Consider the following 15,509-nt stretch of genomic DNA (forward strand, 5'->3'; position numbering starts at 1 on the left):
TGGCCACTGAGGCATCAATCTGCTCCCTCCCGGTCCTGCAAGCACCACATCTGCCCATGGGCAGCAGGTGGGGCAAGTGTGCCATTTGGTGAGGGACCTGGTGGGCCCAGGTCACAGGGCTCCTCCCTGCCTGAGAGGTGCTTTGGAATCCAGCTGGGTCCCTCGAGGCCAGCGTGATTATCTTGGACGGCTCGCTGCCGTGCACGTCCCAACACAAGGGCAGAACAACGACAGAATCACAATGGCAGTGGGGACCTGTCATGCAGACAACGGCCATTAAAGCCCTTCTCAGCAAGAGCGCCCAGACCTGAGCAGAGAGGAGGCCGTGCGAGCCATGTCTCCCTCGCAGGCATGCTGGCATCTGTCACAGGAGTTGAGCACGGAGAGCCAGTGCCAGCACACAGGGGCGACTGCTTGGGACAGATCACGGAGGAGCCGAGGGAGGGGCGGTGAGGCCCCACTCAGCCTGTGGTCACCCTCTGCCACCTGTGTCCACACGCATGGACACGCCGCCACCTACAGGCCTTCCTCCCATCCACAGCACCACAGGCCTGGTCCGCTGTCCAGCCAGGCACCCAGAGGTCCCGTCCTGGCCCTTCCTCTTCTTTCCCACTGAGCAGAAGCATGGCTGTGTCGCCCCCACTGCAGGAAGGGGACGAGACATACAAGGGGCGTGGGCCCAGGCTGCTCCCCAACACTGCATGATGGGATGTGGGCGCTGGGAGGGAAAGGGAGCCGACAAGTTACAAACCTGCCAGCCACCTAAGGGCCTAGCAGCCATGAGGTAGGGACCTGCTCACCTTTTCTAAACGTGTGGCTGCCTAGTGAGCCTTCGTAGGGCTCAGCGCCTCTTGTCCCCCCGCCCCCAGCTTACGGTTCCCACACCGGGGAGCGTCCCCGACTCTGTGCTCACCACGCAGAGCTCTGGACTGTGCGTGCCAGCCACACGTGTCCCCAGGAAAGCACTCCCAGTGTCAGCCCCAGGGCCAGCGCGGGCTGAAGGAAGCTGGTACCATTTTGAATGTGACACCAAAGGGACCAGGAAGCCCGGCTGGCATGCCAACGGCAGAGTCCTATGGGGCACCCAGCACAGGCCCCACAGGCCCAGCTCCGCTTCTGTGAGGCCGCCCGCCCATCAATTACGGGGGAGGCCGGGCGAGAAACACGGAGAACGCGCTAAAAACACACGGCATGTGGTTCCGCGGGGCCATGTGTTTTGTTACAGCCTCATGGAGCAAATGGAAACCAGATGTGGCCGCGTGGGCTCCAGGTGAGCCAGCGCCCGCCTCCATGACAGGACACAGCTGCTCGGCCACGGGACAGGCTGTCCTGTCCGCGCTGACTCAGGCTGAGAAAGTTGCCCCCAGGCGGTGCTGCAGCTGAGACGAGGCTGAGGCGAGGGATACCGTGCCTGAGCCCAGTTCTGCAGGGGCGTCCCCAACGCACAGAGCCAACACACAGGTGGCAAGGGACCCAGTGGGGTACCAACAGGGCAGGCGCACGGTGGCCACCTCCCTCTTCAAGTGGACTTTTCCATTTAAACGACAGTCTGATCCGTGCAGCTCTGAGCACTCACATTTCCTCAGGGCACCCCGCCATCCCCAGAGGTCTTCTCCGCAGGACACCCGCAAAGGGGGATCGTCTTGCCAGACCTGCCAGCCCAGAAAGGCAGGACAGAGCATGCCCAGCTCCTCCGAGATCAGACAGCCCCAGGAGAGACTGCTCCCTGGCAGGCAGGGGCGTTTGCGAGGTGCTGGCGCCACCAGGCACGTTCCTAGTACAAGGAGTGAAGCCAGAATGCAGCAGCAACGAGTCCAAGGGCCACTGTAGCACCTGGGTGCACTCACCTCCCAGGCCAGCCCTTCCAGGACCTTCTCTTTTGTGTATCATGGCGGGGGGCGGGGGGGCTCATCTGTGCTCGGGCCACATCTCCAGGGGCCTGCAAGGCGGCCGCAGCCATGGGAGGGAGTGAGGGCCATGGCTACCAACAGGCAGTCTGACCAGTAACAGACCATGAACGGGACACAAATCAGAGGTGTGTCACTGACTGCCCAGGCGAGATGGCTAAAATTTACATCCTCAAAACAAAACAAACCAATGTGAGCGACACCCATTTACTTACCTGTCAGTGCACCGAATGGGGACGTGGGGATCTCAGCCCTGCTGTCCCTGTCTGCCATCTGTCCCCTGCACGCAGGTGGCTGCCCCTCACCCCACTCCATCACCCAAACAGGATGGAGGCAGCTGGGCACGTGAGACAGCCTAGAAAGTACCACCTTCGTTCCCATGACCCCAAGATGTGGCTATTGCGGCACGCCCAAGAAGGGGAGGGGCTGGGGGCACCGAGCGTGTACCTGAGAGCTGCGTACCTGGAAGCCGGGCCACCTCCGCCTTCATCTCGTCCTGAGCCTCTCCAGGCCGGCCGCCGGGGACTCCCTTTGCCAAGTCCAAGTCCACAGGAGTCTCCTCACTCACGGACAGGGTGGTGTGTGTGCTGACCACCAGGACGCCCAGGCCGACCCAGAGCACCACCTGGATGAGACACAGACCCCAACGGTAAGAGGGGTCACTAAGTCCCCAGGCCTCCGCCCTTCCAGGAGGAGGGAGGCCCGAGGACTCGAAGTCACCTCCACCTGGTGAGCACAGCAGGAGGGGCCGGGGGCATAGTCTGCCGGCCCATCACACTGGCCACCAGGAGACGATGGTCCCTGGCGCTCGAAGTGACCGAGTCATCAGCCAAACCTACTGGAGCCGTGTCGCCAATGGGGTAGGAGCAGCATGAGGGGAACCCAAGAGAGAAGGGGCGTGTGTATGACAGAGCTGTCGGCTGCCTGAGACCCAAGCCCACTGACCACACCTCTAGGAGAGCCTGGTGGCCGGACCACCCCTGTGCCTATGGCTACAGAGACTGGGAACCTTGACGGCTTCGCCCGGAGATGCAAGAATCTCAGGGCACCTGCCCAGCTGGCAAGGGTGGCCCTCGTGCTTGCCATCACCTCAGCCAGCGGCCAGTGAGGGCCCAGACCACAGGTCCTGGTTCCTCAAAGCCCGGGTATGAACAACCTGCTCCTAATGTCACCCAGTGGGCGTGCCCAGAGCTGCCGTGCACAGACCGCGACACGGCATGGAGGTGGCAGCTTCTCGTCCCTCCCGAGCTGGGTGCCCAGTCGTGCTGCCCTGGAGGCAACACTGATAGTCGGGGGCCTCCTCCCGGGCCCGTCCCTCCCCTGAAGGACCTGCCATTGACCATAAATGCTGCCTCAGTGACTAAGTGCAGCAAACCCCATGCACCGCAGCTGTCTCCTCCTGCATGGGCTGCAGTGAGGCGAGCAAGGGCTGGGCCAGCAGTCTCCGGGTTAACGAGGCTGCCACTTCTGCCCTGCCACCTGGCCCACCCGCTCTCCCCAGGCAGTAGTGACTCCTGGTCCCACATAGTACTGGCCACGCTCCCAGGGCTGGCCACGGTGAGGGAAGGCCTAGCCACAGTGCCTGTGGACTGGCGGGGTCCCTCTCACAGTGACCACCAGCAAGCCACCATCAGGTGCCAACAGAGCTGCCCAAGGGGCACGTGGGGATGCTATCAGATCTGTGCCCTGAGATGCAAGCAGCATCTACAAATGTTACGATCACGGAGCTCAGGGTCTAGACCCCTGACCTGACCATCATTTTCTTAAAAGTATGTGGACGCTGCCCAGCCATGCGCCCAGAGATCAGCATACACATCTTCTGACCAGGAAGGAGAGATTCATGCGGCAGTGACAGTGTCTGGGGGGTGACCAGAGCAATTTTTAAAAATTAAGAAAGGGAACTTTAGGGGCCGGCCCGGTGGCTCAGGCGGTTGGAGCTCCATGCTCCTAACTCCGAAGGCTGCTGGTTCGATTCCCACATGGGCCAGTGGGCTCTCAACCACAAGGTTGCCAGTTCAATTCCTCGAGTCCCACAAGGGATGGTGGGCTGTGCCCCCTGCAACTAGCAGCAGCAACTGGACCTGGAGCTGAGCTGTGCCCTCCACAACTAAGACTGAAAGGACAACAACTTGACTTGGAAAGAAGTCCTGGAAGTACACACTGTTCCCCAATAAAGTCCTGTACCCTTTTCCCCCTTCCCCAATAAAATCTTTAAAAAAAAAAAAAGGAAGGGAACTTTACACCCTTTGCATTTCTCCAGCCAATGGCAGAAATGAGCTCACTGAGAAGCAACTAAAGAATTCATCTCCTGACTTGGATCCTGTGGCACCCACAGGGTAATTGCAGGACCTGAGTGACAGTCCTTAAAAACTTAGTGGGATCAGGAGTGACACTGCCCGGTATCCCCAGCCGATTGGGGAGGAAGACAGCTCCCAGTGACACAGAGGACAGTGCCCAGGAGGGAATCCTATCAGCCAGGTGGCAGCAAAACCCCATCCACCTCCAGGCCTAGTTCGGGCCCCTAAGATGGCTTTGACACAGACACCGAGTTGGTCACTTTGTGTCAGGTCATTTTACAGGACATCGCTGAACATCTCTGTGGGAGACTGGCAAGCCATAGGCAACGTCTCATCCACAACTTTGAATGATCTGTATCAATGCTCAGCTTTCTGGGCTTGAAGAAAAAAATCACATGCAAAATAAAAAACGTGAACTCTGTCAATGCTGGGAGACAGCCAGCTTCCCACAAAGACCAAGACAAAATCAACTTCAGGGCAATTTATGAAGAAGGGCCTGCAGGAAGCCAGGAGGTTCCAGAAAATGACCCAGCTCCACCCGGTGCCATGCACACACCTGCCTCTGTCACCTGCCCCATGTGTACTACTTATAGAGGGTGTCCATCAGCTCCACCCTGTCGATGAAGGAGCCCACCCACCTCCCCCACCTGGCGACAGTCCCGCCCCCTCTGTGCCGAGATCCCACTTGTCCCTGACACAGCTGGCGTGCCAGCTGCCTCTGGGCTCTGAGGGGCACTGGCCAGCTGACCGCAGTCTGTGGCGTGAGCAGCCTCTGTAACCGGTCGAACGTCCCAGCTCTCCACTCTCAATCTCCCTTGAAGAAACACTATGGGCCCACGAAAACCCCCAGGCAGGGGCCCATGGGTTTAATGCCACACAGCTATCAGTGGGGACGTTATAGGGCCCTGCCTGACACTGAACGAATCTCAGTCCCCAGGGTGATGGCTGATGCAGTGACCAGATTCCAGGCCACATGGGGACGCATTGGGAGGCGAGAGTCAGCAGAGCCAGGGCAGGGACACTCCTGGGGTCAGGCATTTGGAAAGGGCACCGGTATTGCCCACGTCCCCCGAGGCAGCTGTGACAACTAGGCACTGACCGCAGGCCGGCCAACACAGACCCGAGGCCCCGGGTCCTGCCCTGGCCCTGAGGTCGGGGAGGCTGGCTGCTGACCACGTGCAAACAGGGATGCTCCCCGGTTCCCCCCAAGTCCCGAACAAGGAAGAGATGGTGCTCTTGGAGAAGGTGCCTGCCCGGCGCAGGGGCTGCTGCGGCCTCCGGACGGGCAGGAGGGTGGCCATGCCCCAAGTCTTGTCACCTCAGGAGCCTAGGTACAGCCCTTCAGTACCCGCCTTCCAGTACCAGCCTGCGAGTCCAAAGCGTGGCTCGGAAACGGGGCCAGTATCTGCCATCATGGAGCCCTGCCACCTTCCTGCTTCATGTGACCAGGAGGGAAAGGCAAGTATGTGCCCAGGCGTGGCCTGGGGCGCCCCAGCACTCTCCCACAGCCTCCACACCCACCAGGGGCCCCGACTCCAAACCGGAGAAAAACACCTGGGGTGGAGAGAATACGCTGTTGTTCCCTTCCTACATGTGACACTCTGGACAACGCACGCGTTCACAGTCTGCACCTCCGTAACGAAACGCACACCTGGACACAGGGGCTCCAGACACCCTGCAGCCACACGCCCCGTTTCAGGCCTCCAGCTCAGCGTGGTTAGTAGCTGGCAGCCACCCCAGCACTCAGGGTCAGGGTGCCATGGTCTGGTTGAGGTCGAATGGCCGACCTGGGGTGGCTCTTTGCTCTGTAGGTCCCGGTTTTTTCACCCACTGCCACCCTCCCAGGAGCGCATGTCTGCCTTGGGGCCCCGCCCAGGCTGGAGCAAGCTGTGGGGGAACATCCCTCCCCTCCCACCCCCACCAGCCCCAATTATCTAGGCGGCCCCTTCAGCGCCTCCAGCTCCCCCTGCTGGCTTCAGGGAAGCAGCACGTCAATGCCAGTCGGAGACCCTACGCACTTCCACCAGTCAGTACTGGGGGACCCTCTGATTTCTCTGATTTTCAAGATAAAGAGTGAACCACGTGATGGAAGATAAGAGTCAATGGTGAGTTCACAGTTCTTGCTTATTCTTCTGAGGATGCTTTTCAGAACACCCGATGCCCCCCTCTTCTGGCCCTTCTCAGGTGTGTGGCCAGGAACCAGTGCCCGGCAGGCCGGGTGGTGGCCTCGGGCCTTGAATGGAGCAGCCGGACGTCCTGGACAGGAGGCCTCGGCCTGAGCACGTGCCCTCAGGCCCCAGTTTTGTGTGTGGCCACATTTCTGAGTGCTTTTCCCGGAAGACTCATAGTCCTCAAATGTTAAAGCAACATGTTCGGAAATAAAACGCAGCAGCACATACACATGGTACGCCACAGTCAGACAGATCATTCCAGAACTACTCACAAGGCACTGCGCCAGCACACTAAGTAGGGGGAGAACCTTGACCGCCTTTTCCACACCTGGTCAAAAAGTAGGTAACACAACTCAGCTTGCTTTCTAGATTTTAAAAGCCACAGTGAAACCACAGGCATGGTAAATGCTTTGTTAACGCAAGTCTGTGTGTTCATGTCCACATACACGTGTGCGAGCGTGAGTGTACACGCGTGTCCACATATGTGTGCCTGTGCACACTTGCGTTTACGTGTGTGCAGGTGTGTGAGGGTGCACACTCATGTCTGTACACTGAGCCAAAAGCCAGCATCAGGATGAACCAGTAAACACTAGGCCAACAGAGTCAGGAGGATGACGAGCTGGTCCCTCCCACCACAAACGCACGGCCAGGGCTGCCTGACGATAGTCCCACAAGAGAGAAAGGAAAGTCATGACAATTGGAGAGGAGGTGCAATCAAGAGATCCCGTAACAGTTCAGAAAGGTGACAGCGTAAAAAATTAACATGAACCTATGGCCGCCCTACATACAAACAACCAGTCAGAAAACAAACCAGGGGAAGAAGAGAGCTGGGAAGCACAGGTGGGGGCAGCAGGCGTGCGGTGGGCCAGGGACGGAGGCCACGTGAGGGACCGAGGCCACGCCCGGCCAGGGCACAGGGAGGCCGGAGCCCACACTGCAGATCGGCCCGAGTATGAAGACGCTGATGTTCTTACTTAACCCACCGCTTCAGTGAATTCCAATTAGACCAAAACACAAGACTGGAGTCATTTTTGTTCAAGTCCGATCGGCTGACCTGAACATTCATGTGGAAAATAAATAAGCAAGAAGATCCAGAAACGTTATTCATACAAGCCAAGAGAGGGGTTAGAATGAAAGTGCCTCAGAGCGCCGCGTCCCAGTGCAGGGGCATTGTCACAAGGCCATGGTGATGACAACAGTGTGCAAGGCTGCGTGACGGGACAGGCTAGCCATCAAGGTAGAACAGAAGTCCCAAACCAGGCCCAGAAACGGACCAGAACGTAACATATGGAGAGGTAACATTCACATCAGTGATGGGTTAACAGGGTGTGACAACTAGGGAGCCAGCTAGAAACACCCTGGGCGACCACGTTGCTTCTCACTCCAGAATGAAATGCAGACCAAAGATTTAAATGAGAAAGATGAAGTCATAAAAGTAGTAGAAACGAGGGAAGAATGTTTTAAATACTGATGTGGGAGGGTCTAACTCTGACTTTTCTCCCCTAAAAAGTCTAGTGGACTGAAACACTGAGCCTTGACAAACTGGGAAAAACATTTGCAATTTGGCAGGCAATGTGCTAATCCCCCCATATTATGAAAGATTCCTAAAACTCACTAAGACATGCCTGCTTCTGGCTATGGCAAAAGAGCTGGCAACACAGCTCTTCCCATTTAAAACTACGATGCAAGCAGAATAAAAACATTAAAACACCCAACTGATGACACTGCTGAACCACCTCGGTCTCTGAGCCTTGGGGGGGTGACACTCCCAAGACCAGCGGGAAGCACAGAGGCCCGAGGTCCGGGTGGGGTGCCCGAATGAAGGGTGAGGGCTCCCTGGCAGCCAGGATGTGACCTCTGCTCCTGGAGAAGAGCAAGCACTCCCCTGACGCACGTGCCAGCTGCCAGCCGCAGAGCCACACAGGGAGCCACTGCCAAGAGTACAGACGCTCAGCAGACTCGAGCCATCTGAGGGGGACAGCGTTTAGCTGAGACCCTGGCCGGGCTACACCCCAGGAGTGGGGGCAAACCAGAAACAGACTGCCTCAGGTGGACACGGGCCTCTGCCCACCCTCTGTCTGCGGGAGGGAGACCACGCCCCCCAGAACCCCAGGGTCTCACACACACCACGTCCACAAGCTACCAGGCATGCCAGGAGGCAGGGCCAAGTGACAGGAAACCAAGAAACCACAAAGGATCGGTATAAATAAATACTGACTATCTGAAACAATAATGTATTGCGGAGTTTAACATATATGTAAAATTAAAGTACATAAAAACAGTAGCACCAACGGCCAGGGGAGGGGCAGTAGACCTAAAATACCGTGGGATCCTAGCCTTGTCTGGAAAGTGGCAAACAACTCATTTACTGTCAACTCGAATAAGCCAAGGATTCAAATTAAACTGTCTTGTGTAACCGCCAGAAGAACAGAAATGTACACCACCAGCTAACAGAGGAATAAAGAATAAATACTTAAAATGCTTGATCTAGCCAAAAGGTAGCAAGAAAGAAAAAAAGAACAGATGGGACAAATGAAAAAACAAAGAGTAAGACGGAAGCTTTAATCCCCCAAAATCAGTAATTATATCAACTGTAAATAGTTTTAAATACTCCTATTAACAGGCTGGGTAAAAACAAAACAAAAGCCGACTACATGCTATTATACGAGACACACCTTAAATAGAGAGGCATAGTGAGATCAAAAGAAAAAGGATGAAAAAAGCTATACGGTGCAAATATAAACCCCAAACAAAGCTGGATTAGCTGGGTATCAGACAAGACTGACTCTAAGGAGAGAAGCCTTTCCAAAGATAAAAAGGGGCATTTCACAAGAGAAAGAGCCAGTTTAACAAGATACGACCACCTTAAACCTGTACGTTCCCAATAACACAGCTCCAAAATAAAAGGCAAGAATAGCAGCAATAAACAAACCTACAAGGACACTGGGAACTAGCATTCCTTTCTTGACTTGATAAACAAAAAGATTGGAGAATCAGTGAGAATATGTCAAGTCTGAAAATCACAGCTGGTAAACTTGACCTAGCCGTGCAGAGCTCACTGCTTCCGACGGCGGCAGACACCCACCAGGCTGGGCCACGTGCGAGGCCACAAAGCGAGTCTCAACAGGTGTCAAAGGACCAAAGTTCATCAGCATGTGTCCTCCAATCACACAGGATGGTGCTCATAAACTATAAAAAAAGATTACTAGGATGTCCCCAAAAGCTGGGAAATCTAAAGCGGCCATGGGTGGACGGAGAAGCAATAGTGGGAACAAGCACGTGCCGGGAACTGAGTGACAAGGCCGTGTTCAGTCTGTGGTGTGGGGCAGCCCCAGTGGGAGGCCAGCAGGCTGTCGTGCAGGACAATGACAAGCCAACCCTACAGCTTAGTTAGAAATACAAGGGCCCACGGCAGGAACGACGTCCTGAAGAAGCAGCAAGTTGGAGCATTTCTTCTACTGCCTGACAGCAAGACATGTAAGGCTTCAGCCATCGGAACAGGGCTGCACTGGCCCAAGGAGAGACCGACTGTCACACCTGCACAGGGTCCCCTGACAACGGCGCTGCTGCAGTGCGGTGCAGAAAGGAGGGAGCAGACCTGCCAGAGCCTCCCAGAGGATGTGACCCTCACCCCACCTCACACCAGTCGACTCCAGGTGCAGCGCCGACCCAGACGGGAATAAGGAAATAAACACCTCTATGACATGACACAGGAGGCTATCTCCAGGGCTGTGGGATAAGCAAAGACTTCTTAAGTCGCACATAAAAAGAACCGAGCAAAAGAAAAAGACCAATAAGCTGCACTACACTAAAATTAAGAACATCTGTTGACCAAAAGGTGTCATTAAGAAAGTGAAAAGGCAGCCAAGAGTGAGAGAAAACATTTGCAATATACATTTCTGAAAAAAGACTTGTATCTAGAATCTTAAAAACTTCTACAAATCATAAGAAGGTAGCCAACCCAACAGATTAAAAATGGCTAAGAAGACACCCCCATGGAGAATAAGCACGTGGAAAGGCCCCCAGCCTCATCTGGCATATAGGGGTTGCAAATTAAAACCCAAATGAGGGACTACTCACTACACACCCATCGGAAGGGAGAGGATTCGTAGAAGGGACAATAGATGTAAAAGCCACTGGAATTCTAACGTGGAAAACCAGAAAAAGTTTGGCAAAACCCACTAAAGCTGAATAGACTTAACCGCAGGACTCCTGAGTGAATAACCACCAAACTGCACACACATGCATCAGAAGAGACTGGAACAGCCCCACTCAGGACCCTATGGGCTCCGGGTGAACCGTGGTCAGTTATGGCAGAATGTCTCACGGCAGTGAGCATGGCAGACTACCCCCCCACCCCCCCCACAGTAACGTAGGTGAGCGCAGACGGGATGCTACGTAATGGGCCAGACACGCAAATACCAATGGTAAGACTCCATTTCCGCCAACTCAAAGGACAGGCAAAACAAAACTAGTGCAAAAGATTGTAGGGCAGATGAGCAGCAACCTCTGGGAGAAAGACGGCGAGGCACCCCAGGGAAGGTGCCGGAATGTTCTATATCTGCCCTGGGTGGTGGTTCTGTGGCTGGTCCACTTAGCAAACACTTACAGGCTGTGCATGAACATCACGTGTTTCGCTGCTTGTCTACTATACTTCTAAAAGAATTACCGAAATATATTAGTAAGAAAAAGCTCAACAACTCCATAAAGGTGAGCAAAAAGCAAAGCAGTTCATAGAAAAAGAGATGCAGTGCCTTCTAAACACGTAACAAGACGCTCAACTTCACTCCAGGCTGATGAAGGGGAAAGAGGCCCTGCTGGACTGTAGGCGACAGCGGCTGAACTCTGTGGCACAGGGGCAAAATCCACGGGGTCACATGCTCACACCCTCTGACACAGAGCTTCGTTCCTGAAAGCTTCCGGCAGACACAGCCTCACACACTCGACATGCTCACCTACCCAGACACCCGGCGTACTTTGTTTCAGCGAAAAACCGCAAAGGGGGCTCCACTGCCTGGTAAGATGGTGGGGTGGCCTCAGGAGGGAGATGAAGATGGGGGAGGGGGCGTGAGGTGTACAGCACACCTGACAAGCCAGCCCCCACAGAGGTACACATGCGGGAAACAGCTGTTCAGTATTTGATGTTCAGGTAAGTAAGTCAGTGCACCACCCCACGCCAGGCCACCAACAACCTCTCCATGTATGTGCACGCACACACACACACGCACATGCACACGCATGCACACACACATGTGCATATGCTAGCACTTGGTGGGGAGCCAGACAGTGCAAAGACCACTCACCTGGGCTTTCCGCAGGCTCAGTGCCCAGTTTCCCAGACCCACGGGACCAAGTACCTTTCACGCTGAGCAACGTAACTAGTTCCCAGAAGCCATCAGACAACACATCTCCTGCCGGCCAGACCCCAGACCACTACTGTGGCCGAGGAGGCCGAGCAGCGCTCACCTGGGAGGGGAAGGTGTTCTTGTGGACCTTCTTGTAGATCAGGGCCGGGCAGATGAAGCAGATGAGGGTCCCCGTTGTGGCGCCGGTCAGGCCCAGGATCGTCTCCACTGGCAGCAGAAAGACACAGGGTGGGGGTGAGCGCCAAGAGGCACATGCGACAAAGGGATCTCAGCTTCCGGCAAGCACGGCGACTGAGCCAGCCCTGCCGTAAAGCGTAACCTAGGCACAGCTCTGAACACGAGCCGCTGTGGAGGCACTGTGCCTTCGGGACTCTTAGGGCTGTCCCATCTGACACCATGGACTAGGACAGTGCAGGCCCAGGGGCTGCTCCTTTCCTGCTAGGGTGCCTCAGTTTCCTCGCTAGCACCACTCCCTCCCATCATGGGAGCCTCAGTGAGGCAGAGGAGCATCTTCCCAGGGAGGCCAGCACCGCACGAGACCCAGCAATGCTGCTCTGACTCCCTGGAGGGAGTCCGGGCACCAGTGGGGCTTCTCGACTGCCCATCTTCAGTCACCGCAAACCAGGGGTCGGCTCCACACCATCACCCCTAACCCCCGCTACTCAGTGAGTGACTAAGCAGGACTATCCCAGGATATGTGTGGGAGCCAGGAGCCTGGCATGCGGGGGCCTCTGGGTTGTGACCTGGGAAGCACACATGCTGGTTCCACTCAGTATGTGGTAACAATAAACTTTGTCTGCTGAGAGCGGGACATCTGACAACAGAAACCTTCCTCAGAGCCCTCCCCTTTCCCTTTGGTGACGTGTCAACAAAATCAGGGGGTGATAGGAAGGGAGGAGCTGCTTTACAACCGCAGTTCCACAAATCAGGCCTGTGTCTCCACATCGCAGGTTCTGCCCTGAGACCTAACATGTCACAGCAGGGATGGAGAACGGGGACAGGACCACACCAGCAGGAAGCCAGCCACAGGGTGGTCCTGCCACTTACCGTTCGGGATCATGATTCCACCGACCATGGTTCCAAACACGACCGAGAGGGTGAGCGCTTTGAACCGCAGAGGCGGCATGTAGCCTCCAGCTGCAAAAGTCCCGTCTTTCTGCTATAGGAGAGAAGATACGAACAGAAAAGCGCTGGGACGGCCGTGAGCCTGCAAGCCAGCCCACGCAGAGCCTGCCGGCACCCAGGCGGGTCTGCCCAGGAGGCCCCATCAGATGCAGGCGGCTCAGCAACCTCAGTGTGAACCTGAAACCCAAACCCGCAAGGTGCCAGGAAGGCACAGGCTGCCATCAGGCATGGACGCGAATTTTACAGTTTTGGTTTGAAATGTCGGTGGCAAGTCCCTGTGCCTTCCTTTCAGAGCAACACCATGGGAGAGATTTCTAGAGTGCCGTGCGGTACAGACGACAACACGGCTCCGTGTGGCGTCCTGCGGTCTCAGGGCCGCAGAACCCCACACTCTCACACATGCTCGGCTGTGCCACCGTCTCTCACGCAGGAAGAAGAGGACATGACATGACGTGGCGTAACCAAACCCAAGGTTACTGCACCTCCGTGCCTGTTTCCTCATTTGTAAACGGTGGGGTCAGGCTGTGGTGAGGACCAAATCAGCTGATAGCAGTGACGCTTCTAGAACTGATGGACACACAGGACTGACCGTGAAACCACCGCTCAAGTGAGGCTTCAGGACCTTCCAGAATTAGAATTTCAAGCACCCGATTTCTAGAACAGACTCTCCCACAGGCAGCTTTCTTAGGCAGGCTGAGGGGGCTGGCGCCAGAATCTCTAATCCACCTCGGGATGGTGAGTGCCAGCCCAGTGCGAAGGCAGTCAGGTCTGTCCCTCCTGACCCAGGAAATCCTACGCCAGTTCACCCAGGAAATGCTCCAAGAAGAGAGGAAGGGGGGGAAGCCATGTGCATGAGGATGTCATGAGAGAGGTACCCGAGGTCAAGGGTGAAAAGTCAGCAACAGCCAGAACAGCCGACCAGGGATGAAGGCACAAAGGTGCAAGGTGCTGTGGGTTTCTAGAATGGAGACAGATACCCTCCAGCCATCAACAGGAGACCGTGAAAGGAGAGCTGCGGGGCCTGTGAGGAGACGCCGGATGCCGAGGGAGCCCCACAAGGATGCAGGGGCGTACATGAGCTTACTTCCTGATTTAACATTGCCTCTAATGTTGCTGTTGATCTTTCAATTAAAAAAATTATAAAAATGTGCTATGTACAGAGACATAAACACTGTTTAGATACAAAGCACATGTTTGCGTCGAACAATGAAAGATGGAAGCTGGCAACCCACAGGGTGGACGCTGGTCTGGACATCAGGAGGACCCCACCGCCCCCCACGGCCACGTGAGATGCCCCGCCATCGCCCCCAAGGAATGAAGTGCAAAATCACGCCCGGCTTAGTGCCCAGGTGCCTGGACAGCTAATGGGGCGAGGGGGCAAGCCAGAGAGGGAGGCCAGTCAGCCACAGGGCTTGGCTCTGCCGTGAGGTGCTGCCTTGACTACGTGCTACATATACGGACAGTGAGCCTGTTCCAGCTATTCCAGGCTGGGGGCCCACACTCCCGTCGGGTTGTTGGACTCTCCCCTGGCCTCTCTGGAACCACATGCCAACCCTCCTCCCACCCCCACCATAGCCCAAGCAATTCAAGTGGGATTTGGATGGCCACCAGAAGTCCTGGCTCATGCCACAGACCAGGCTCAAGGACCCTCTGGCTGGAGACACAAGACACAGCCACAGAGAAAGCCACAGGTCCACGGGCTCCCAAGATGTCCCTGGGCACAAGCTATAACACGTGCGCCTTTTGTTGTCAACTCAGCAGGTCAGAGAGCCCGAACATTTGACAATTTCTTATAAAGGACAACGCCATGTCTGAACACACGACAGTGCATGAAACAGCCTCTTATGGCTCAGACATCATTTGCCCAATTGCTAAAATTTTCAGTTACACAAACATAAGGATGACAGCGCCCTGACCCCAGGGTACAGGTGCCGGTGAAGCCAGCGCCTCCACGATCCCCCCCACTCCTCACGCCCCCACAGGACTTTCTGTAGCATCTCTGGGAAAGCGGTAGTGTGGCTGGGAAGTCACGGGACATGGACCACGGGGCCTGACCCCACGTCTCCCGTGTGAGTCAATGTCTCTCTCTTCTGGCATGGTCTCGTTTCTCCAAAGCTGGTTTAAAAAACAATGCCCTACTAAAAGAGTCCATTTTAACTGACGCTTCTTTGCATTTAGCTGGGGAAGCTCACCTCTGCTGCCCAGAAGGGCAGAACACGGCTCAGATGTGGCAGACCGCGTGCGCAGGGAGCTCACCTGCTGCTCGAACAACAGCGTGTTCAGGGCCTGCCTGCAAGGCAGGATCATCATGGGGAAGCCCACGGCCACCGACATCATGAAGCCCGCTTGGATCGTCTGGGTCACCAGGTTGGACGGGAAGTGCGTCAGCACGTTGCCAGCGATTTTGTCGGTGAAGCTCACATAGCCAAAGAACCCCACCTGCGGGGGACAGAGCAGAGGGCGTGCGGTGGGCCTGCAGCCCCGCACAGCAGACTCCCAGCTCACAAACGTCCTCCTGGCTGAGAAGGGTAAACACCTAAAGGGGAGGGGCCCACACGGCTTCTCATGAGGACAACAGGGCACCAAGATAACGGCGCTCCTGCGAGAAGAGGAGGGAGGCAGAGTGCCCACGAGCCCTCACAC

General features: G+C 56.0%; 1 protein-coding gene across 7 annotated transcripts in view; it reads right to left on the minus strand.

The window, feature by feature from the left end:
• SLC38A10 (solute carrier family 38 member 10) overlaps positions 1-15,509 on the minus strand; it is a 38,850-nt gene that overhangs the window by 9,296 nt on the left and 14,045 nt on the right. For 4 of the 7 annotated variants that reach the window (XM_074320349.1, XM_074320348.1, XM_074320345.1 and 1 more), the window contains exons 8-11: positions 15,123-15,305; positions 12,789-12,900; positions 11,842-11,948; positions 2,355-2,532 (exon numbers count right to left, since the gene is read on the minus strand). In XM_074320349.1, the coding sequence (XP_074176450.1) occupies positions 2,355-2,532; positions 11,842-11,948; positions 12,789-12,900; positions 15,123-15,305 (580 nt within the window). The remainder of the gene's footprint in view (positions 1-2,354; positions 2,533-11,841; positions 11,949-12,788; positions 12,901-15,122; positions 15,306-15,509) is intronic. The other 3 variants (XM_074320346.1, XM_074320350.1, XM_074320344.1) reach the window with 1 other exon arrangement.

Source organism: Rhinolophus sinicus, linkage group LG15 (assembly GCF_036562045.2).
Source record: "Rhinolophus sinicus isolate RSC01 linkage group LG15, ASM3656204v1, whole genome shotgun sequence".
NCBI lineage: Eukaryota > Metazoa > Chordata > Mammalia > Chiroptera > Rhinolophidae > Rhinolophus > Rhinolophus sinicus.